The 23,678-nt window shown below is 60.3% G+C and overlaps 3 protein-coding genes across 11 annotated transcripts in view; 2 read left to right on the top strand and 1 right to left on the bottom strand.

The window, feature by feature from the left end:
- The first annotated feature begins 509 nt into the window (after nucleotides 1–509).
- Nucleotides 510–7,115, top strand: TROAP (trophinin associated protein). 3 transcript variants are annotated; one of them, XM_072798028.1, is made up of 15 exons: nucleotides 510–662; nucleotides 912–1,066; nucleotides 1,171–1,354; nucleotides 1,870–2,027; nucleotides 2,148–2,285; nucleotides 2,480–2,562; nucleotides 3,052–3,104; nucleotides 3,581–3,693; nucleotides 4,605–4,721; nucleotides 4,829–4,912; nucleotides 5,011–5,070; nucleotides 5,319–5,453; nucleotides 5,613–6,246; nucleotides 6,539–6,732; nucleotides 6,951–7,115. In XM_072798028.1, exons 2-15 carry the CDS (start codon nucleotides 923–925, stop codon nucleotides 6,996–6,998), a joined length of 2,145 nt encoding a protein of 714 aa, XP_072654129.1. In that variant the 5' UTR covers nucleotides 510–662; nucleotides 912–922; the 3' UTR covers nucleotides 6,999–7,115. The 3 variants fall into 3 exon arrangements, with proteins under 3 accessions (XP_072654129.1, XP_072654128.1, XP_072654130.1); XM_072798027.1 differs by having other exon boundaries at nucleotides 6,885–7,115; XM_072798029.1 differs by lacking the exons at nucleotides 2,148–2,285; nucleotides 2,480–2,562; nucleotides 3,052–3,104 and having other exon boundaries at nucleotides 1,870–1,929; nucleotides 6,885–7,115.
- Nucleotides 7,116–7,770: 655 nt separating this feature from the next.
- Nucleotides 7,771–12,011, bottom strand: C1QL4 (complement C1q like 4). Its single transcript, XM_072798030.1, has 2 exons — nucleotides 10,696–12,011; nucleotides 7,771–8,644 (listed from the first exon to the last, which is right to left on the bottom strand). The coding sequence occupies exons 1-2, from the start codon at nucleotides 11,230–11,232 to the stop codon at nucleotides 8,465–8,467; spliced, it is 717 nt and encodes a 238-aa protein (XP_072654131.1). The 5' UTR covers nucleotides 11,233–12,011; the 3' UTR covers nucleotides 7,771–8,464.
- A 9,953-nt stretch (nucleotides 12,012–21,964) lies between these two features.
- The window catches only part of DNAJC22 (DnaJ heat shock protein family (Hsp40) member C22), an 89,839-nt gene continuing 88,125 nt past the window's right edge, over nucleotides 21,965–23,678 (top strand). Inside the window, exons 1-2 of one of the 7 annotated variants that reach the window (XM_072798142.1) lie at nucleotides 21,965–22,710; nucleotides 22,987–23,105. The gene's annotated coding sequence lies outside the window, so the exon portion shown is untranslated. Of the gene's footprint in view, nucleotides 22,711–22,809; nucleotides 22,899–22,986; nucleotides 23,106–23,678 lie in introns of those variants that run through there. The other 6 variants (XM_072798143.1, XM_072798139.1, XM_072798137.1 and 3 more) reach the window with 6 other exon arrangements.

Here is a 23,678-nt window from a genome sequence, read left to right as displayed (position 1 = left end):
CTCGCCACCCGGAGATCGTGACCTGAGCCAAAGTCAAGAGTCGGAGGCTTAAGCGGTTGAGCCCCCCAAGTGCCCCAAAGATGGTTCATCATCGTTGGGCTCAGTTCTATTGCCTCCAGCCCTCTCCATCCGTTTGGAGGCGCTTCCTCCTCCCAGGCACCAAGTGGAAAAGACGTTTCTTCTACGCGTCTGCAGCTGCGTCCCCTGAGCTCGCGCCGCGCTCGGGTCAGTCGGGTGTGGGGTCGCGCCCGCCCATCCCGCACAGCCTGGACCGCTCCTGCTCCGAGCAGTCCCGAGACCTCGCGAGAGTCGGCAGCGCCCGTTGTGGCCGGGACTTGGAGGGCCACGCCTTCCCAACCTCAGAATGCCCGCCCTCTTTCTCTTTTCCCGCCCCCCTCCCCGCGCTCCGCTCTCCGATTGGCTGGCTGAGTCGGGTCAGTTTTTTCCTGGCCGGAGAGCGGCTCGACCACCAGTCCTTCTTCTGGCCCCGCCTCCGGAGCCCGTGGATTGGACAGCTCAGCCAGGTGTCACGCGCCTCCGGGGAGCGCAGAAGAGCCAATCAGGGGCTTGGCGTATTTTACAAACTGGGGAAGTAGCTGCTGCTGAAGCCAGTCAAGAAAGAGCGAATGAAATCGGGGTGAGCCGCGGTGGCTCCGAGGAAGGTGCGGCATGGAGATCGTAGAGGGAATGGGGGCCGCGGGGCTCATAGGGAGGAGAGGCAGCTCGGGGTCCTGGAGCCGAAGAGTAGAGTCGGGGTATCTGGAGGGAGGGGCTTCCTGCAGCGGCCTTGGAAGCATCGGGTCTTCTGGGCGCATGGGTTTGGGCGGAGGTGGGAGCTTCAGGAAGGTCGGAACTGATGCTTCGAACTGGCTGACCTTTGACCTGAGGTCCTGTTTCCCTCCCCACCTCAGCTGTAGCAGTCATGCCCACCCTCCAAGCCACGAAGGATCCGCTCCCCAGGGGCGTATCTCCCACCCCTAGCAAGATTCCCGTACGCTCTCAGAGACGCCCGCCTCTCCCCACAGTCAAATCCTGTGTCCTGGACCAGGAGAACCAAGATCCAAAGGTAAGAGGGGGTCTGTGGGTGAAGACAGTAGCTGCAAGGAGACAGCTCATGCCACCAATGCGCCCCAAAGCTGAGCCCCAGCCTTTTGTCCTCCCCTCCCCCAGAGATTGGTGCAGAAGTTCAGTATTCAATGCCCTGTCGACTCAGCAGGCCCCAGGCCGAAAGTCACACATCAAACAGAGAAATCAGAGAGATCACTGGGGAGCACTCAGCTCCGGAACCCCTTGGAGGAACTGAGGCCTAGCCCTGGGGTACAGAATGTGGGGCCTAAGCCTCCTCCCCAGACAGGTACCCTTTGGAGGCTTGAAAACACAGTCTCTTTGTGTGGGTGTGGGGGAAGGGGATGATGCATCCAGTGGGATTTGGGAGCTTTCCACTAACCTGGTCTCCTGCCTGCTCTGAATCCTGCACCCTGCTCCTGGTAAACTCTCTACTCCTGGAAGCCCTCTCTTTCCTTTAGCAAAATGTCATCTCTTCTAGAGCCTTTCCAGCCCCCTTAGTCACAATCAATTCCTCTGTGTTCTAATACTTGGCAGTACTTCTTTCATAACACATCCATGCCTTGGCTTGAGCCTGTCACCTCACTCTAGTTTGATGGTAACTTCCCGAGGCTGGGGGGTTTCTCATTCCTCTTTGAGCCCCAGTGCCTAGGATCGTGTCTTACATAAAGTTCCATGAACTTCGGTGAACTGAGTTCAATAATATGAGTCTCTTCAGCTCACTCTTGCACCACAAGGTGACTGCTGACTCTTCAGCCTTCCTCCTTCCTGTTCCTTTTCACCTTTCCTTCTCTTCTCTTGCAGAGGCTCCAGGGACTGTAGAGTTTGTGGCCGACCCTGCAGCCCTGGCCACCATCCTGTCAGGTGAGGGGGTTAAGAGCTGTCTCCTGGGGCGCCAGCCCAGTCTGGCTCAGAGAATACTGGTTCGAGGGAGCCAAGGAGGCACCACCCGTAGGGGCCAGGTAATAAAATAGACTATGAGGAGGGATAGAGGTCCTTAGGGCTGAGGACAGAACAGTGGCTGGTGTGGGCCAAGGAGGGAGTCCTGAGCTTGGGCTAATAGCCTCTTTTTGTGGTGTCAGGGTGCCCGGGCTTCTGCATATTTAGCCCCTAGAACCCCTGCCCACCGACTGGACCCTACCAGGGCTTCCTGCTTCTCGAGGCTGGAAGGACCAGGACCTCGCAGCCGCACCTTGTGTTCTCAGAGGCTAGAGGCTCTGGTGAGTGCCCTTGAGGAGCTGATGATGCTCAATGCTTCTGGGAGCTCCTCCCTGGGACAAAACTGGGCCTTAGGAGGGAAGATACCTCCTGACGAGCCAGAGGGGTTGTGGAGGCTGATGGGGCTGATGGTGAGGTCTGAAGCTTCAGAGCCCACCTCTGACTCTGCTTTTTTCCTCTTGCTCCCGTGGGTCAGATTCCACCTTCAGGACCTTCCTTTCACCCCTCTACTCACCCCAGTTTCCAGGAGCTGAGAAGAGTGACAGGTGGCAGCAGCCGGTGAGGGGGGAAAGGATCATTTGGAAGAGAATGATCCAGTGTCTGATTCAGGGTTCTTTCCAGTAGCTTTAGGACTTCCTAGCAACCCAGGAGGGGAAGGGGGAAATATGTGGGTGCCCAGGCTGAACCCTTGGAATAGGGTTCAGGCCTCTACGGCCAACCTTCAGTATGACATCAGTTTTTTCAGGTTGTGGGGGAAGAAGAAACAGAAATGAGAAATACTATCTCTTTTGTTTAGTGGCTAGAGCATAGATGATGGCAATGAATGGGATTTGGGTTTGACTCCTAATTCTCAGCACTTACTAGTGTAAGCTTGCCTTAACCTCCAGGTTTCAGGTTCTTTCATCTGTCAAATGAGGATAATTCTTGTATTGTTAGAGATTGTTGCACAAAGACTTACATGAGATGATGTTTGTAAAGCACTTAGCAAAGTGCCCAGCTCATACTTGGTACTCAGTGACTGCTAGTTGCTGTCCTTATTGTCATCAGGACTTCGGTGAGCCAGACCTCAGGATTGCTCCTGGAGACCCCAGTCCAGCCTGGTGAGTGTGTCCAGCCATGGGAAGAAGACAGGAGTAGGTGGGCTGCCTAAAGTTGGGAGCAAGACAGGAGAAAGCTCAGCAGTTGGGGAAGGCTGCATGAGGGGAAGGCCATGTCGGAAGGAGCCACAAAGGAAGGGATCCTGATAGGCTAGAGGTTGCCCTGTTGCACTTGTGTCAAAGGAGGTGGTCCCCACTTCAACCCTTTCTCTGCCACTTTCTATAAGATTTACCTTCCACTCACTGTTCTGTCCTCAGCCCTAAGGACCATCATCACCCCCTTAGCCCACTTGGGGCGTTCTGATTAATAAGTGATTACTGAGATAGTGCTGGGCTCCAAGGGGATGCTGGATGGGTCCCCACCTCGATGGTACAGTGGGGGCTGTCAAACTGGCATACCCTCTCTGGAGGTTGCAAAACCCTGTGCCAGACAGTGGTATGTGTTCTAGCACTACAGCAAACTTCCTGTCTCCTCCTAGCTCCCTCTCTTCCTGAAGGAGAACATGAAGTTGTTACTCGCTCAGATGAAGGAGGAGGGGGCCCCCTAGGTCTGGCCCAACGGGTACCATTAAGAGAGAGAACCCACACCAGGGTGAGATGTGACCCTTCTGGGATGGGGAGGAGGCAGGGGAGATGTTTGGGGGAATTCTCTGGCACCAGCCAGCACCAGAGGATTGTGGGTGGGCCTTGGGATGTTAATTGAGCTGTGTTTGCCCCATGGGCCCAAGGTCTGTCCAGAGTAGGACTAGCCTCTGTTTACCAGCTGTCTGGAACCTGGGGCTGAGAGGTCATGGTCTGGTATAGATTTGTATCACGCATCAGATCAGTGCGGAGAGTGAGGCAGATCTGACATTCATTGACTCTACAAGTGTTTATCGACCAGTTACTGTGTGCCAAGCAGTACTCTAGGTTCTAGATATATAGTAGTAAATAAATTCACATTCTAGAAGGGAGAGACAAAAAAAAAAACCTGTATGTAAAATATATAGCATGTCAGGTGCTGATGAATTAAAAAAAAAAAAAAAAAGTAGACACCGAAGGGGGTAGGGATGTAGGGGAGGGGGTATTTTGATTTCAAATAGATTGGTCAGGGAAATCTTACTGAGAAGATGACATTTAAGTGAAGACTGAAAGGAGTTGGGGACGTGAACTGTACAGAGATCTGGGGAAAGAAAGGTCCAGGCCAAGGGAATTGCAGATGCAAAGGCCCTGACATGGGAATGTGTGTTTAAGAAAGGAGACCCTAGCCAGGCCGAAGCAGAATAAGGAGGACAGCAGGAAGTGAGCTTAGGGTGATGGCAAGATCAGATTGCATTAGGATTTATAAACCAGCATGAGGCCTTGGCTTTTATTTGGAATGCGTGGCCTTCCACGGGGAGGGGCGATGAACAGGGGAGAGGCAGGATTTGAGTAGGTCTTCAAAGAATCACCCTGGCTGCCATAATGAGGAGACTAGGAATGCAGAGGGCGGGGATCACTCTTCCACCTTGTTCCTCCCCACAGGACACCAGTGCCTCCCACCTGATACCCTCCCCTGGCCATGGGGGGCCACCTTCCATCAGCCATCCATCGCCCTTTGGACGGGCTCAGCGCGTACCCTCTCCTGGCCCTTCCGTTTTAGTTTGTATCCACCACTCCTGGGGGCTGGGTGAGGGCACAATAGTCTGGCTGGGATCCCTGCCAGGTCTGGGTTTTGCTCCCGTTCAGCCATCCTCCTCTCTCCCCAGACCTCGTATTCAGTGTTGCGGCGTCTTGCCATTCGTCCCCAAACCCAGTTCACGCCTATCCTGTCGGGCCCCAGAGTTCAACAGGTAAGAGGGAGCAGGGAAGTAGCTGACCTCCTGGCCCCGGGCGGGGAGGAAGGGAATGGATGGGTGGGGAGAGTGATGCGGTCTCACTTCTGTCCCAGGCCCCGTGTTTGACTGGTCTGTCCCCTCAGTCATGTCCTGAAGAGCCTGCCCTGCCCTGGGTAAGTGCCTGAAGCCTTTCCCTGCTAACATCCCTCGCTGGGTCCTGTTGGCCTGAGCCCAGCAGTCGGAGGCAGGTGGGCTCTCTTGGAAGCCCCCCAACCCACCCTGCTCCTCTGCCGGCTCTCCTAATCTACGTTCAGGGCCTCTCGGCTGACCTGACCCCTTCCTCCTGAGGGTGGCATCAGATTGATCCTCTTCCTGCCCTGGACTGGTTTCCTCACAGAACCCCTGTTCTCCCCTGTGGCAGGAGCAGATTGCAGTCCGGTTATTTGACCAGGAGAGCTGTAGGAAGGTGCAGGAGGGGCCTGGGAACCCTCCTGTGGCAACTCCTCCTGGACCCCACCCTGGTACAACCCCCACGCTCCAAGAGCTGAAGCTGCAGGTGCGTCCGTGTGGGTGACAGCCTTGATGGCTGATCAGCAGTGACAGAGCTGGGAAGGGGACAAAGGCGGAGAGGAGAGTGCGGGAACAGGACCGTGTGGGCAGACAGTGGAACCCAAACACCTTGACATCACCCTGTGTACTCTTCTCCTACCCACAGCGCATCAATATCCTGCAGCAGCTGTTGCGAAAGGAGGTAGAAGGGCTTGCTGGGGACAAGTGTGCCCCCCATAATGGAGGCTCCTCTCTGGATATGGTTGAACTTCAGCCCCTGCTGGCTGAGGTTTCTAGAACGCTGAATGCCCCGGAGCATAATGCAGGGGACTTACACCTTCCTGGACTGTCACAGCACTCTGGACTACCAGAGCCCTGCCTGCCAGAGGAGTGTGAGGAACCACAGCCCTGCCCGGAAGCAAAGCTGGAGATAGCTCAGTCCTGCCCTCCAGCAGAGCCAGGACCCTCAGAGTCCGGCCATAGGAGGGAGCCTGGGATGCCAGGACCCTCTGCCCAGGAAGAGCCTGAGGTATCAGAGCCCTGCCCTCCAGTAGAGCCCGGATGCCTTCAGGTAGACTCCCACAGGCAGATTGGACTCCTAGAGGCCTCCCCTAGGATAGAGCCTGGGGCATCAGAGGCCGGCCCCCTGGAACCTAGAAGTCCAGAGGCCAGCCCACAGCCTTGCTGCCGGCAGTGGACTCCAGCCACCACCAGCCTGACCTTCTCCTCCCAACGCCCACTTTGTGCCAGCCCCCCTATTCACTCACTCCAGTCTCTGAGGCCGCCAACAGGCCAGGCAGGTAAGGAGTTGGTCAGAAGGGCTTGTGAACAAAGGAGATCCTCATCTCTCACTGGGAGCGGGGCCCCTTCCTTGCACCGGGTGGTTCCAGGCTTTTCTTTCCTCCACCTGCCCTGCTCCCTGCACCCCCCAGCCTGGCGCTCTTTCAGAAAGAAGGGAGGAGTTGCCCCTCGAGCTCTAATGTGCTCCTAATTGTCTTGGCCCCTGGTCGGGGGAGTGGGAAAGGGCAGTAGATGGTGGGAGTATAGGACTCCAGAGCCTGCCCTGAAGTCTCCTTGGCCTTCGGCCCTCAGGTCCCAGCGGTCTTGCCCCTCGAACCCTGGCCCTGAGGCAGCGCCTCAAAGCATGTCTGACTGCCATCCACTGCTTCCACGAGGCCCGCCTGGATGATGAATGTGCCTTCTACACCAGCCGAGCCCCACCCTCAGGCTCCCCCCGGGTCTGCACCAACCCTGTGGCCACGCTGCTTGAATGGCAGGATGCCCTGGTGAGCACCCCTGTCCATAGCCAGGCTGTGCCTGCCCAGCGCGCCTCCAGCCTCCAGAAAACATGGTGGTTTGGGGGAGGGGGAGGAGGCCTGGGCAGGGGGGCAGAGGCGGGGGTGGGGGGCGGGGGGCTCCAGCCTCTACTTCTTTGCAGAGGTCAGTGGGGAAGGGTTGGCTACAGTTCAAGGATTGCTGCGCTGACAGTCTTCTTCCTCTCCAGTGTTTTATTCCAGTTGGTCCTGCTGCCCCACAGGACTCTCTGTCATGATGCATCCACCTCCTGCCCTGCCTTGCCCCTTCCTTTTTAGCCTTTATTTATTGTCCACCCCAGGAGACTGGGAGCTGATACCCTTTATCCTTCAATAAAGTTTCTAAAGTGTCCAAATGTCAGTTTCCCTCTGGGCTGATCTAGGTCAGCCGGAGCTGTTGCTCTCCAGCTGCCCACACGGTGGCAGTGTCCCCCAGCTTAGAGGCAGGCCCTCGGCTCTCCGGATCCCCCAGGCTCCCTCCCCAGGAGCTGTCCTACAGGGACATCCCACTCCTGCCCACCCCACCCTCAGCAAGCTCTGTGACTGTGTGTGTGTGTGTGTGTGTGTGTGTGTACTGGGGGGTGGGGGGTGGCAAATCTGGACCTTTAAGGACGTGCTCTTGCTTTTTGAGATCAATGCCACTCCCAGGAGCCATCAGCAATGGCCCTCATCCCCTAGGGTCCTCTTTTCACAACTCCCCCGCATCACGCCTAAAGCAGAAGCACCAGACCCCTATCTCTGGAATCCTCCCTTGTTCATGTCATTCTGGCTGGCGTCTCCCTACAGTACAGGCCTCAAAGCTCTCCTGAAGCTGATACTCCTCCCTTTCCATATCAGAGTAGAAGCCCTGGGCTACTCCCCTCCTCTTCTCCCCCCAGAGACAGGCCTTGCCAGGAATAAGTAAACCTTTGCCTCTGGCAGAGAGACTGGTTAGGCGAGAGAGTCCTTGAGAGGAGTGAGGGAAAGGGTCAGCTGTTTCCTCCCACTCTGCACCCAGTTAAGAAGCACACACATTCTCCAACTTCACTTTATTGGAAGAGGCCACAGCAGCTGTAACCCTAGGGCCTAGGCAGGATGGGGGTGAAATGGGGACTGTACAGAATGCGTTTCAAATGCTAGGAAAGAATTCACTGGTCCCTCCAGTTCACAGGAAGGCTGCTAGGCCAGAGCCTGGAGCCCGAAAACGGAGATGAAGGGAGGAGAGGATGGTAAGAGAAAGTCGTGGTGACAGAGGACCAGCGCCAGCCAGATGTTTCCTCTCCTCCCACCTAGATGGGCTCCTGTTTCTGCTCTCCACCTCCGAGCGCTTCCAACTGCACACGCGCACACGCACACGCACACACCACACGACCACCGCCAAATACTGCCTGGGCTTGCTTTCTGCTTGCAGCTCCGGGCAGTGGAGCTGTTCCCCAGCTCCCGGCGGTAGGGGGGCCCCGACCCCCGCCCCTCTCCGCCCGGTCGCCCGGGCGCGCGCTCGGACGCGGGGGGTCCCTTCCCGGGCCGCTCTGCTCCCCCTCCCCCGGCCGCTCCGACTACGGAGCGCGGGGAGTCCCCCCAGCAAGGCCGCCTCCGGGAGCGGGAGGGTCCGCCCCACCGCCCGGCTCTCGAAGGACGGGGTGGCGCCTTGGGTGGGGTCGGCTGAAGGCGGGTGAGAGGGGAGCGAGGGCGGGGGGCGACGGGGGCGCGGGGGGTGGGGCCCTGCTCAGTCCGGGTAGATGATGAAGCCGGAGAAGGTGCTGTACTTGTTGGTGTTGCCGCCGTGCACCTTCCCGCCGTCCAGCTTGATGAAGACTTCGTCGCCCACGTCCAGGTGCAGGATGACGCTGTTGCTGGCGTAGTCGTAGTTCTGGTCGGCGTCCTGAGCAATGGCGCTGGCCCGGACCTAGCGGGGAGAACCGGACGCGCCGCTCACGCCCTGGGCGGGCCTGGGGTGGCGGAGGCGGCGCCAGGGTTGCAGGCTGCAGGGGCTGGGAGGGCAGGAGGCAGCGGGTCCTGAGCCCAGGTCCTGCCCTTCACCAGCTGTGCGACTCGGCAAGCTCCGCGCCTTCTCCACAAGCTGGGAGGTAAGGGTCGAGCCGACCTCATGCGGTCGTCGGGACTGAATGAGTTACTATCTATGAAGTGTGTTAGAACAGCGCTTTGCACCTAAAAAACGCCATACAGCGTTTGCGTCCTCACTTGAACAGTAAGATTAGCCTGTAGGATGATTTCTAAGATTTCTGAGCCCGCTCTGACCTCCTAAACTTTCATTCCCTTCCCTCAGTGATAGGGCACAGGTGTGTCTGTAGTAGGCAAGCAAGGGTGCGGGCCATGGGAAGGTGCAATGATGCATTCTCGCCTCTGGGTGCCCTTTCCCCTTCCAGCGCCCACCGGCGCCACGACATGGAGGTCGCCTTCCTCCCCAACAGGTAACCCCTTCTTCCCTCTGGCCTCTCTGCTGGTCTCCTCCGGCCTCCAGCCCCTTCCCCAGCCCCCCTCTTCCCGTCCCGCGGGGGCTGGTTATTAACTCATTAATTATTCATCATTATTCTAATCACTATTTACCGTCCCCAGGGCCGCAGCGCCCGCGCCGCGGAATACAGAGTGGGGAGCTGCGCCGCCCCCGCCCCCTCAGGAACCGGCACAGTCTAGATAGACACTCGCCCCCTCCTCCTGCTCAGATGCCCTGCATAGACCACACACACCTACTCAGTGCCACATGCACACGGACACTGCTCTATTCTCACCCCTTCGCACCCGGCACCCACAGACACACTCGCATCACGCACACACTCCCTTACACAAATACAGCTCTCCCATACAGACACACACACTCTCTTTCCTTGGGTTCCTGGGGGCGGCCCTACTGGGAGGAGACCCCAAGGCCGCGCCTGCTAGTCCTGGAGCAGGAGCGTGCAGCAGCCATAGCAGAGGCGGGGTTCGGACCTCCAGGACCAGCAGGCCTGATGTGCCACGGTCAACACCACCCCACCCTGCCAGGCATTCAGAGGTCACCACTTCGCCCCAATCTTACACCCTGCGGCTTGTGGGGCCCAAGTGCCTCCCCCAACTCCCAGCCCTGCGGCCTCTCGTTCCCTCTCTGCGTGTCCCAGTCCTCCAACTGAGTCCTTGGAGCTATTCCCCCAAGCCAAGGTGGCAGTGACTCCAACTCTGACCAGAAGCCAGAGGTTGCCAGGGAAGATGTGGGGCTTCTGGAACCTAGTCCAAAGCTTCCACTTTATCTGTCCTTTGCCTCTTTCCCCCTCCAAACCCCTTTCATCACGCTGCCTGTCTGGCCGGTGAACTGCCACACGATTTCCACCTCTGCCTCCCGACTCAGTATTAGCTAAGGGTAAGGCCAGCTCTGGTATTGGTCCCGGCCGCTGGGCGAGTGTTGTCTTTTTTACCTTTTACTCGAAAATCCAAGCTGAATGCCCCCACATGAGAACAGCGGTGGACTGCCCAGTGCCAGAGACCTGGGTTCCATTCTAATTCAAAGGAGCCAGACTCCAGGTAACTCGCCCATCATGATGCTGAGGAACCCAAAAGCCCGGAGGGCTGCCTCAGAAGTGAGGGTGGGCCAAGACAGGAGGAGAAAAGACGCTAACTGGCAGGGTGAGACAGCAAAGAAGTTTTGGTGCGGGGCTGCCTATAGTTGGATGTGAGGTTGGCAGCTGTAGAGGCGTTAAGCTCTGAGTCCCGAGTTCTGATTCTGACACCATTCCTAAGGCTCCGTGAGACCCTGGGCAGGTCATTTCCTTTCTCTGGTCCCAATTCCTCCTCCTCCAAATCGGCTAAATGAACCGATTTGTACGATCTTGGCAGCCCGGCCTTTCTGGACTCACTGACGCCGCTGGGGGAGGGATTCGAACGCAGCCCTCCAGTGTAACGAGTGCAGGGAGATCTGGAAGGCTACCGGGTCTGCGGGGCCGGGCGGGGGGAGGGGCACCTCACCTGTCCGTTCTTCATCAGGTCGGCCCACATGCTGGTGCCGTCACCGCCGCGCATGAGCACATGGTAAGCGAAGAAGTAGACACCCGGCATGGGGCAGGTGAACTTGCCGCTGGCCGCCTCGTAAGCGTTCCCGACATTGGTCACCACGTCGTCGAAGCGCAGCACCTCGTAACCCTCGTGCGGCCGCCGCAGACCCGCGTAGAAGGCGATGCGAGGCACGTAGCCGGCAGGGGGCGCCACCCCGCCGGGGCCTGGGCCGGGAGGACCCGGGGGACCCGGCCTGCCCGGCTCTCCCGGAGGCCCTCTGGGCCCGGGGGGGCCCGGGGGCCCTCGCAGACCTGCCTTGCCGCGCCGGCCCACCTCTCCCTTGGCGCCGGGAGGGAAGGGGGGCACGGAGGCGGGAGCGCCGTCGGGTCCGGGGCCTCGCGGCCCGTGGGGGTCGCACACCATGCGGCAGCGACCCAGCATCTCGTAGTGCGCCGGCCCGCGGGAGCTGTGCACCAGCAGCGGAATGGCCACCAGCAGCAGCAGCACCATGGCCACCCCGACGGCCGCGCCCGCCACCCGCTTGCGGCGGCTCAGCCGCGACGCGGCCAGGGCCAGCAGGTCCTCCTCACTCTTGGGCGCAATGGCGGCGGAGGCCCGGGGCTCTCCGCGGGCCCCGGAGGCGGTGGCCGGGCTCGGGCCTGGGTCGGGCCCCCCCCGACGGCTGCGCCCGGGCCCCCCCGCCCCTGCGGGCTCCCGCCTCGGCGGTGCCGTTCCCCAAACCTTCCGTCAAGGCGGAGGTTCCCCCGGTGAGTTGCGCCAGGGGGCTCCCGACGGCTCCGAACCCGTGGTCCTCTATTACCCTCCTGTTCAGCCTAACGTGCCCGGGCGCCTGAGATCCGCGGCTTCTCGGACGGCGGGCTTCTTACGGATCTAGGATGCCTGCTCTCCGCGCAGCGGCGCTCTCCAGGATGCGGCGCTGGGTCCCCGGCTACCCGGACGGATCGCTCCCGGCCGGCCGGAGCGGGGGACTGCTCAGCGCTCTGGACGTCCCGGGCTCGGCGCTGCGGGTGGCGCCCACCGGACGCGACCTCCTCGGAGGTTTGCGCTCCGGCTCTCGGCGAGCACTGACGCACCTTTCCACCCCGGCCGCGGCCCCAGCCCCTGCTGGAGTCCCGGCCCCGCGTCTCTCTCCAGCGAGCGCGCTCCCTCTCTGCGTCCCTCACCTTCCTCCCCTCCCTCCCGGGGCGGCAGTGCGGGTGGTGTGAGCCGCGGCGCGGCGGGAGCCTCTATAAGCGGCCCGGGGCGGAGCGACCCCTGGCGCCCAGAGTGGGAAGCGCGGGGGCGGGGCAGGCGGAGGCCCCCACCCGCGTCCCCCCCGCCCCCCCAGCTTCTCGCTTCCTGCCTGTTCCCAGCCGATTCTGCAGGGATTCATTGCCCCTACCCTACCCTTACTTTCACCCCACCCTGAGTTTGGTGTTCCCAGAGCCCGGAGGAAGCCGGATATAGATATGGGATTAAAAGGGGTCGAGATGTACACACAGAAAGGAGACAGAGGTGGATTCCAGAGCTAAAAAGCGCCCCCCTCACCAAAAGAAAAGCCCACAAACAAACAAGAAGGCCGATAAAAGATAGAAATTCACCACCGCACGCCCCTCAGTGCCGTGACCCAATAACAAACGGTAAAGGCTTCAACGAGTACATGTTGGCCTGAACTGGAAAAGGCAAATTTCCAGCCACCCCCAACCTCGACCCCCGATGTTGGGGGGCGCAGAGCAGCGGAGAGAGTGAGGGAACGAGAGGGAAATCAGATCAGCCTGGGGGAGTGAGCAGGAAACCGACAGGAAAGCAAAGAAATCAAAGAGACAGAAAACCAGGTAGAGACGCAGAGACAGAGACAAAGCTTCGAGAAGAGACTGACAGGCCCAGAGGGGGAGAGGGAGAGACAGAGACAGAGAGAGAGAGACAGGAGCCGAGACAGGTTGACAGATCGAGAGAGAAATGTAAATGGCGCGCTGCAGAGAGACACCCAGGTCCGTGTTCGGACTCCAATGTGACATATCAACTGTGGGGAAGATGCGGGGGCGGGGCGGTTCTGCCAACAGAGTGGTAGGCTCTGGGTCTGTGCATTGTGACAGAGTGCTGGCAAGTGTGGACGAGGCCGTGGGGCCCTGGCCCCGTGTGTTTCTGGGTGAGTGGGATTGTGGATTGTGTGTTGTCTTTGTGCGTGTATGTGTGAGGGCTGTTTGAAGGGAGGTGTTTGTATTTTGCTTCCTCTTAGTTCCTAAATGTGGGGCCCCACGGATACCATCTCTCCTATCTTAGGACTGAAGAGTAGAGAATCTACTGGGGCGGGGCGGGGCGGGGCGGGGCGGGGGGGGGGGCGGACTCAGAAAGCAACTGGAGTCTCTCTCTTGCCCTGCCCTGCCCAGGCCCACACCACCCCTGCCAGAGTCCCAGACCTTGTCCCACCCCAGCATCTCTCCCTCTTTCCCTTTCTCAAAAAATCTGTGGTCAGAAGGAAATGCAAAGAAGTTGGACCCCCCCCCATAATAAATGTTTGAGGGAGGGATTTGAAGTCGGTTATGCAAATCAACACAACGAAAATGCAGATTAAATGCTGGGCACCCTCCTGTGAGAGGTGACTGTTTCTGTCATTCCCAGAAACCAAGAGGGGACACAAGCTTTGATGGATCCCTCTCTGTGAGGGGTCAGGGTCCAGGAAAAAAGCCTAGTGCCTGCATCCTTCCTTCAGGTCTGTCTGGCACCTCTGGAGGAAATTTCTTGCTCACAAGGGACCCCAGGACCAGAGGTTTGGAAAGGGGGGTTTTGCCAGGACTGGCAAAAGTGGGGATGTTTGGAGACCCTGGGAGTGGTCAGCTGCAAAGGACCTCTTATTGACTAGGATAAGTCAGAAATGTAGTATATAGGAATAAGTTGTGCAAAATGGAGGGTACAGGGCACACCAGGGCATGATTATTGCGTGGAAGGTGATTCCCTTCATCTTGTTTTCTGTACCCTTTTCGTGCACCTCCCAGCCCATAATAGTGCAGGAAGAAATAGGTTGCTGAAGCTGGGCCGATTTGGAGGGAGGCCCCTACATGCTTGAAAGGGTTGGGAGAGAAAGGATTGGCAGTCAGTGGGGGAGGGGCCTCCTCCTCCAACCATAAATACAAATTTTATTCAAGGTCTTTGTCGCCATTTGTCTTCCTGGGGGGGGGGGGGGGGTGGCTGAGGGCCATGTCGGCCCCGTGCATGTCTAATTCCTGAACGGCTCCCCCAGGCTGGATGATGGATGGATCAGAGAGGAGAGAGCAGGCCAGGTCTCACGCTGGCCTACCCTGACCGGTCCTCAAACCCCAAAGTCCCCAGGTCCTGCCACCCCTCTCCTGCCTCCTCCCCCCACCCGTGCCCGCCCTCCGCTGGCCAGAGGCCCTCACTTCTCAGCCCCACTCCCCGCCCCACTCCTACTCACCGAGGCCCTCTTTCTGAGTCCCTCACCTCAGCCCCTTTCAGGTCCCAGCCCTCTTCTCTCAGGAGCGTCCCTTCTCCCGTCCCCAGCCCAGGCTGTGAGCTGCGGTGACCAGCAGGGCTGCAGGCGGCAGCGGGTCTGTGTGGTGGGGGGGCCGCGGGGGGGAGCAGGCTTGGCTCACAGGGAGCTGAGGGGCCAGCTCCATGAATTTATTCATGTTCTGTTGCTCTTTCCCCACGCTCTGGAATGAAGCTGCCAGCTCACCAGGTCCTTATTGCTTCCCCTGCAGCTGTCACATTCGGCCAACGGAGGACCTGGGTAGGGTCAAGGCCAGCCAGTGCTCCTGGGGCCAGAAGTCAAGAGTCTGGGCTCAAGAGGAAATGCTGAGGGCCAGGCTGGGGTCTGGGACGACGTATCCAGAGCTCCCCAGGCAGCCAAACTGGGAGGTCCCAGGGAGGTGAAGAGGTTAGGAACGGGGAAGTAGGCAGAGAAGAGTGTGCTGCAGGGCAGGGCAAGGGCAGTCGAGGTGGGGACGAGTCTGGTGGGTGAAGGGGAGGGGGAAGGAGGCCTTTATTTTTATTTTTTTATTTTTATTTTTTTTTTAGAGAGAGAGAGAGAGGGTGGGGGGCAGAGTGAGAAGCAGGCTCCATGCACCGGGAGCCCAATGTGGGATTTGATCCCAGGTCTCCAGGATCGCGCCCTGGGCCAAAGGCAGGCGCTAAACTGCTGCGCCACCCAGGGATCCCGGAAAGGAGGCCTTTAAAATGTCCCCTACACTCCCCTCTTTCAAAGCACAGCCCAGGGGGGCCTGGCTGGGTCAGTCTGAGGAGCATGCGACTCCTGATCTTGGGGTTGTGGGTTCAAGGCCCACTTGGGCATAGAGCTTACTTAAAAATAAATAAAATGAAAGCACAGCCCAGTCTGAATCCTACCTTAACCTCCACCCTTGACTCTGCACTAACTGTGACCCTAATCCCAAATTATACACTTGGCTCTTCTCCAATCCTAAAATGAATCCTAACTCCATAACCTGAGCCCAAATGGAACACATCTCTTGTCTGTCTTGTCCTGGAGCCCAGGGGTCTCCCAAGAATTTCCCCCAGAGTTTATAGCCAGGTGTGTGTCAGAGTTCTGAGGACCAGACTTTGGATTAGCATGTGATTAGCATATTATTTGCATGTGATATGTGCCTTCTACTCTGAGGAAGTTTTTGTGTTAAAATTTTATGAAGTCTAGTGGAAAGAAAGGTCCTGGCTCCTTGAAGGTTTTCTCTTTTGTTCCTTCTCCCACACTCCTCCTCACTGACCCAGACCCCCTCAAGGGAAGAAGAGGAGTGAGGAGATGAGCAAGAGAGGGCTCATGGGAGGAAAGATCCTAGCCAAATGACCTGTCCCTGTCACTAGCAGGGGAACCTCCACAAGCTCCAGTTTCTTCACTTATAAGAGGAGAGGAACCCACTGGCTGATGTCACATTAAGATCTAAGAAAGCACTTTTGTTTTCTTGCACTCTCACCTTCCTCACTTTTCAGGGTAATTCCTAGTGTGGTCCCCACCCCCTCTCACACACTGGGGCTTCCAACTCCCACATGTAAGAGTCTTCAGAACTGGAAGCAACCTGGGTTGCCTGGTACCAGACCCCTGGTATGAAGAGAAAGGAACTTTGCCCGCCTGAGAAGACAGGGGATAACATGGAAAGGGAAATCATAAAATTGAGTGCTTGCTGTATTTTAGGGCTTTTTACGTATGTTCTTTTTTTTTCTTTTCTTTTTTATTTATTTATTCAGCACACACACACACAGAAGCAGAGGCAGAGGCAGAAGCAGGCTCCATGCAGGGAGCCTGACGTGGGACTCGATGATGGGTCTCTGGGATCATACCCCGGGGCCGAAGGTGGCGCTAAACCACTAGGCCATCGGGGCTGCCCTTTTTATATAAGTTCTTACTGCATCCTCACAGAACCCCTGAGAGGTGAATATATGGTCTCCATTTTACAGATGAGGAAACAGCCCAGAAAGGAGACATGGATTATCCCTTGTCACCCTGTAAGCGGCAGCCCTGGATCTAGAGTTCTGATCTCAGTGCCCTGGAGAAGAGAAATGTGGCAGAGGCAGTGGAAGGGTGAGAGAAGCAGGGCAGGAGTGGGGAGCAAGATGTGGACGGGTCTCAGGGGACACCTGTGTGCATCAGGCCACCAGGGCTGGGCCCTGGCTGGGGGTCCTCATCCCGCACCCCAGCGCAGGGGAGCCTGACACACAACAGGTGCTCGATTGTTGGCCAGCGGTGGGAGGAAGTTAGCTGCAGAGAGGAGCTGTTCAGAAGGAAGAGGAGTGGGCAGAGAATAGGGCTGGAGAAGGAGACCAAATGAATCCGAGGAAAATTGTTTTCAAGAGGCAAAAGAGAGGACAGCTAGCCGGGGCTGGGCTGCCCGGGAGGGGGGCGCTCAGGGCGGCTCTCCTTCTCCCACCACGGGTGGGAAAGCAGTCTGGGCCCAAGATCCCGCTCGCGCTTTGGCCCATTGCGCCGAGGATCCGCGGGCTTTAGCGGCGGGGCGAGAGGCCAATGTGCCACCGGGCCTAGGGCTGCCAGTCCTGGCACCGCAGCTGGGTGCAGCCTGGGGCTCAGAGGGCCCCGCCAGCCCCCACTGGGCCTCCTGGCTCCCACGGGGATGAGGCAGAGATGGTTTTCAAGGTGTCTGTCAGGCAAGATAGTGCTGCTGACTTCCTTCCGCAGCCCTTGACCCCTGGCCAGGTGCGTCTCCCCGCCCTAGCCTCCCTCTCCACCTCCTTTTGCTCCCCCGTCGCCCCCACCATGCGCCAGCTCCAGCCTCCAGTTAATGAAATGTGGCGCGCGGCCGCACAGACAGCTGTCAGACCCCTCATTTCTCGCCGGGATATTGGATCCGCGCTGGGAGACCGACAGGTGAGCGGAGGAGGGGCTGTGCGGGGGGCCGAGCGAGGGGCGCCAGCTGGCGAGAGCCCGGAGCCCAGGAGGCAGCGCCAAGCCCAAAGCCTCGAGGGCAAGGCTAAGCGGGGGTCGGCCCTAGAATGCTCTTTGTGCCCGCGGTTCTTGCCACTTCTCCAACAGGCGGGAGACTTAACGAGCCCCATATCCACCGCGGCCGGACCCGGGCCGACCCGGGACGCCTGGTCCTGCACCCCAGGCGGGCCTGGCTCCCGCGTGCGCCGCGCGCGGCGGCTCTGAGTCGGCGGCCGCAGCCCGGCGCTGCCTCCCACCTCCTTCCACCCCTTCCTTCTTGCTCCCCCTCCTTTCCGCGCTCCCTCCCCGGCGGCCGCGGCCTTTATTAGGGATTCCGCGGCTGTCGGTCCCGCCATCCATCCTGTCCGCCGGCAATTAGGCGGCCAGACAAAGAGCAGCTTCGGATGGATGAGGGTCCCGGCGGATCGGAAATGTGAAGGGTCAGCGCTGCCGCCCGCGGCGCACCCCGCTCCCCCCTCCGCATAATCACCGGCCGCCCGTCACTCAGCCGGCCGCCCGGGGAGCTCCGGGGCCGGGGCTGGGGAGAGGGCGGGGGTGGGACCACAGCCTAGGCGCCTAGGGCGAGGCGAGGGCGGACCTGCAAGAGGGGCGCCTCCTGCGGGAGAATCGAGGGCTGCAGGGAGGCCGGAGGCACCTGCAGGAGAGGGGGGGGGCAGGATATGGCCCCGGGCGTGACCTGAAGGCGGACCGGGGACCGCAGCCTTGGGGGGCTTCCAGTGCGGAAGCAGGGCTCTAGCTGCAGAAGAGATGAGGGTGGTGGCCCAGGCGCCCCCTGCTGGGAGACTGGGGAACGAAGCCCTAAGGGTCTCCGGTCTGTACAAGGGAAACTGCGCCCGAGGCAGAGCTTTCCTAGGGAAACTGAGGGTCTGTGGCCTGGTGCGCCTCCTATCGGAACAGAACGATACTGCGCTCCTATTCCCCGATCCCTTAAATGCAATCCAACATCCACATCAAATCCAGAAAAGCTCCAAGGCTGGGCGAACCCGCACGCAGTCGAGTGGAAGTTCAAGGAGTCCGGGTTTTACTGCGGATTCTTTGGCGCTAGCTCCCGGCTGACAAATCAACATCTCAATCTGACAATTAGTGGTCGAGGTGGGGGGAGAGGGGCTCTCGCCGCCTGGGCCGCTTAGCCTTACCCGCGGGCGGCGGAGAGGTGGGCGGTGGCTGGCAGTGATGAACGACTCCGGGGGGGCCCGGGGCCCGGAGCGCGCATTCATTACTCGACTGACAGGCGGATGGCGGGCCGGGCGAGCAGCGAGTGGACGTGCCCGGAAAGAGGCCAGTGACAGGAGAGAGAGTAAGGGAAGCGTTTAATAGCCCCACCGACCGGTCAGCTCCCAATTCTCTGCCTCGACCCTGGTACTTGACTTCTTTGAGCTCGGCCTCCTAACCATTGGAGCTGGCTTTGGTTGTAGAATTGGAGGAGCGGGGGCGGGATCCTAAGCCCTTTCCCTGGGTTAGGTGATTAAAGGTCTAACGTCAAGAAAGTCTGTAGGGAGGCCTTGGGACTGGGCGCTTCAGCCTGACCTGGGAGGAATTGTGCCTATCTGTGCGCGCAGAGGTGGTGTGTAGGACAGGGATTGATGAGTGTGACTCACATGTGGAAGTCAGTGACAGTGTGGGTCACTGTTAGGAGTGTGTCAACCTGATTTTGTCAGTGGTTGTGTGTGTTGTGTGTGTGTGTGAGGATCAGCCGCAGCCTCTTCTTTCCTGTCTGTGCTGCCCCCCCCACAACACTACTTGCTGTCAGCTCTCTCTCCAGTTCTGTAAGAAATGGCAGTGTGCACAGTGACAGCTGAGGTATGCTGCTGGGGGTGGGGGGGTAGATGTTAACTGTGAGGATGCTGGTCTGGACAAGTGCTCCTTTCCATCATCTCCACCCCCAAACATCAGCTCTTCTCCAACCTTCCTGAGAGTAGTGGATGCTTTCTCCAAAGCCTGGAGACCCAGTTGCTGAGCCTTGGGGAAGGAAGTGGTTACTAGAGTTTTCCATAGTCCACACCCCTACACATACACAGTCTTCATTGCATGCGGGATGTGATCTCCAACACATCTTAGTTCCCCAGACTGGTGGTGGTCAGAGAGGAGGAAGAGGTGGATCTCAGGCAGGGGTCAGACCATCAGACCTCCAAGAGAGCCCACCTCTTTGGGGCCTGGGCTAGTGGCCCCTGGAACCCTTTACCTTTTGGACCACAGGTCCTGTTACTAGTTGATACCTTGGGACAATAATGCTAATTATAGTCTGATTCCTCTCTCTTATAACTCCCATTCTTCACTTGGCTTTGTCCTCCCCCACTCTCAAACCCATCAAAAGATTAAGCTTTGTTTCCTTCCCAATCCTGAATCTCCTGGGTCTATAGGGCAGTTGGGGGTGCTTCTGGATCTCTGGTTCCCTGTTTTGTTCAATGTGTCTTTCAGCCACCTTCCCTTTGCCTTGGTCTTCCTCATAGCTAGGGTATCTCTTGGAACCTCTATATCTTTGTCTCTCTCTGTACCTCTCCTTGTGTCCGTGTTTAGGGATCTCCTCCAAATTTGTCTCCCTACATTTTGGGGGTATGTCTTCGTTCTGCTGGGCTTCTCCCTTTGGGAATGCACCAGTGCAACGGTGAGGCCCATGGGAATGGGCGAGGGAGCAAAGCTGCCTTCCTGCCCCCATCTAGAGGCGACTGCAACCCAAGGATGGACACGACCGGGTCGCTTCTCATTCAGTGCACAAGCACTTGGTCGATGCCCCGCTGTCCGCCCCCACCCCTGCAGCCGCCCTCCGCCAGGCGCCCCCCCCACCCCCGGCCCCTCCGCCCGCCTGGAAAAGGCAAATTTGACATTTTTAAATCCCGAGCCTTAGAGGGATCGATGCGGCCCGGGGGCCCCGCCCGGGGTCGATATTCCTGATTGGGAAGCGGCCGCCGCGCGGAGCCCGCGTGTAAATCACCCGGACTGGGGGAGGGGGCACCGCAGGCGACCGCGTCCCAGGCGCGCGGAGCCAGGCGGGGTCCGGGCCGGCGACCCCAGGGCGGTGGAAGGAGGAGACCCACAGGCCTCAGAGGCGGGGAGACAGCCCGCCCGGGGGTCCTCCCCCTCCCCCTCCCCGGCCCAGCTCTGCCAACTCCGCGGGCCGGCTCCGGTCTCGCTTCAGCGGCCGCCACCCTTCGTTGCCCCTGGAGCCGCCGGGGAGGCCGGTGTCGGAGCCAGCCATGCGGCGGCTCCTCTCAGGCCGCTCCCGCGGGGCCTGGGCTTCGGCGGCGGCTGTCACGAAGCCGACAGGCCGGGCGGGCCGGCAGGGGCGGGTGGCGGGGGAGAGGCGCGGGGGGAGGAGGGCTGGCGGCGCCCGCTCTCGGTGGGCGCGCAACAGATGTTTGCGCAACTGAGGGACGAGGTGGCTGGGGCAGCCGAGCGGGGCCGGAGGGCGCGGGCGGGGCACAGCGGTGGCCCAGACCCTCCAGCGGGAGTGGGTGGGGTGGGGTGGGGTGGGTGGCAGTGCGGGCCTCGAGCGGGAGTGGGTGGGGTGGCAGTGCGGGCCTCGAGCGGGAGTGGGTGGGGTGGCAGTGCGGCCCTCCAGCGGGAGTCCGGGGCGCTCCGGGGCGCTCTGGGGACGGCTGAGCCGGGAGCGGCCCCCTCCCGCTGGGACCAGGGCATCAAGAACAAAAGAGAAGGAGTGAGCAGCGAAGTTTGGGCCCTTCGCGGCCCCTGCCCTGCCCCGCCATCCTCCCAGTTCTCTGTCGGGGAAACCGAGGCCTTCGAGGCTGAGAAGGGCGGGAAGGCGAAGAGCCGTGGGCCCCGAGGCTGCGCCCCGCGCAGAGTTCCCGGAAGGTCTCTGGGTTCACCTGCCCGCCGCCCGCCGCCCGCCGCCCGCCTGTGCGTAGACACACTCCGCCGCGTCCCCGCCGCAGTCCAGACCCTCCCCTCCCGCTTCGGCTTGTCAGATCCCCCCACTCCCCACCCCGCGCCAGTTTATAGAACAACAATTTGGGGAAAACAATCCGGGCCGAGTGACGGCCCCGTAATTGTGACAAAGTGAGTGCGGGCGGCTGGAGAGAGCGCGGGGCGGGAGCGCGGAGGGCGAGGCGGAGGCCGGGGCGCCTCCCGCCCGCCCCGCCGCCCCCTCGTTCTCATTCCGGTCACCTCCCATCCCTCTCCTTGACTCTTCTCCGGCTCTTCCCCTCCCGGCCCCTCGCGCCTCCCTTCGCTTCTTCCTCCATCGCTCTTCCCTTTCCTCTCCGTACCGGCTCCTCTCCCGCCCCCAGCGCCTCGACAGCCCCTCCCGCGGGGCGCTTTTTCTCCCCTCATTTCTCCCGTGTCCTCCGCCCTCCACTCGTTTCTCCATCTTTTCCGCGCACTCCTGTCGCCCTTGGGCCCCTGGCTCCCGGCGCACCCTCCGCTTCCCTCCCCGCCCGGCCCTCGCTTGCGGGATCGAGCCCAGAGCCCGCGCCCCCGACCGCCGTCTCGGCGAGGCCCGCGCTGCCCGGCCTGCCAGGTCCCTCGGGGCTCGAGCTGGCCGCCCGGGGCCGGGGCCGGGCCGGGGCCGGGGCCGGGGTGGGCGGGCGGCCTGCCCCTTCCCTCCCGGTTCCGCCGCGGCCTCCCCCACCGCTTTCCAGCGCCGGGAGCGAGTTTGTTTGTCCAGCGGCGGCCGCCGCAGCCCGAGCTGTTTGCCGAGCTTAGCGCGCCGCCTCGCAGCGCGGGCCCAATTAAGTCTCATTCATTATTCAGCGCCCAGCGGCCCGCGCCCCCCAGCCCGCGGCTCCCGCGTGGCTCTGGGGCCCCTCCCAGCTCTGGCCCCTCTGCGGGCCCTCAGGCGCCCTGGGCGAGCCGCGCTCCCTCCCCGGGCGGGGATCAAGGGTGCGGGGCCGGCCGTGCGGAGGACCCGAAGCACCACTCCGTCCGCTGCGGGGAGGAGAGCGGGGCGAGGGCCCCCGGGCCCACCGCAACCCCGAGTCAGGGCTGGGGGACCTTGGAGCTCCCAGGCTTTCCTCTAAGAGGAGGAAACAGGCCCAAGGAGCGGCGTGACTTGGCCAAGGTCGCGCCGCAGAGCCAGGATTGGAGCCCAGGGCACTGAAGGGAAGGCTCTCGCATCCCAGCTCCTTCCCAGCATCGAGGTGGGAGGAGGCCGACGACTCTGGGCTGCGGCCTCCCTGCCTCTCTGCTCTCCCGAGGGCGCGCCCCTCACCCTGTGTCCCATTTTGCTGCTGTTTCTGCCTGGAGCCCGTAGACCTCAGGATACAGCGGACTCGGGCTCCTGCTACATCTGGAGGCCCCCTCAGGCCTCAGGCTCAGGTCTAGATGTAATCTTCCCGATTGGCAGGCCCGGAGGCGGGCTAAGGAGGCAAACTCGGGGGCTGGGGGTCCCCTCTGAGGCCTCCCCGTGAGTGAAGTCAGCCTTAGAGGAATTGGGAAGTGGAGCCATCCAAGGCAGCCTGGAAAGACAACGGAGTAGGAAGAGAGCGCACCCTGAGCTGAGGGACAAGTCACCCTTTCGTTTGTAGGATTGGAAAAGGGCGATCAAAGGCCTCTTTCTGCGTTATAGCGAACCGCTCGGGGCTGCTTTGCCCCAGCAGCTGGACAAGGTGAGTCGGGGGACCCGCCCGGCCCCGCCCGGCCTTGAGCGGCAGCGCCACCTGGTGGCGGCGGTGCCGCGGTGCAGAGGCGCCTGCCCCCGTGAGCGAGGGGCGGGGGGGGGGAGGCTGGATTCGCCCTGGAAGCCTTAAACCGAATTGGCCCCAAAGGGCGGGCGAGAGGATCCCGAGGCTGAAAGGTGATCCCGAGGAGGCCGAGGCGCGGGGGTGGGGGTGGGGGTGCTTAGGGAGGAGCCTGACCCTGACGGCCCCACTTCCGTGACACAGCAAACACAGAAAGACAAAGTCCATTGGGATGGAAGTGGGAGCCGAGTGAGAAGGGCCATTTTGCCTCTGTAGTCAAAGGAAATGCCTGGTGTGACGGGGTCTCGGAGCCGGGTACCCAGGTATGGCCGCGCACCCTGGGACTAGCTGGTGGACTGGCTGGTGGTCTCGAGGCCCACTCTACGTAGGGGGGAGATAGGGGCAGGCACACTTGGCATCTGGTGTTCATCCGGCCTCTTTGGAGAGACTCCAAGGCCGCCTTTGCTGGGTGCCAGGGGACGAGGTCAATAGGTTGGTTTTCCAGAGCTGTTTAAGTAGAGGGACCTCAAGACCTCTTCCAAGTTTGACTGATGGGAAGATTTTGTGGCTTGGAGACATGGAAAGTCTGGAGAGGGGCTGAAACCTTGCCCATGTGTCTGAGGGCAGCCCATAGCGGGAGGTGAGGAATGCTGGGGAGGGACAGGAGATTTTTTTTTTTTTTTTAAGATTTTATTTACTCATGAGAGACAGAGAGAGAGAGAGAGAAAGAGAGAAGAGAGAGAGAGAAAGAGGAACAGACACCAGCAGAGGGAGAAGCAGGCTCCATGCCGGGAGCCTGACATGGGACTCGATCCCGGGTCTCAAAGATCATGCCCTGGACCAAAGGCGGTGCTAAACTGCTGAGCCACCTGGGCTGCCCGGGACAGGGGACTTTC

This window comes from Canis lupus, chromosome 25 (assembly GCF_048164855.1).
Source record: "Canis lupus baileyi chromosome 25, mCanLup2.hap1, whole genome shotgun sequence".
NCBI lineage: Eukaryota > Metazoa > Chordata > Mammalia > Carnivora > Canidae > Canis > Canis lupus.
Note: the sequence above shows the minus strand (reverse complement) of the source record. Positions and strands in the feature narration are given on the sequence as shown.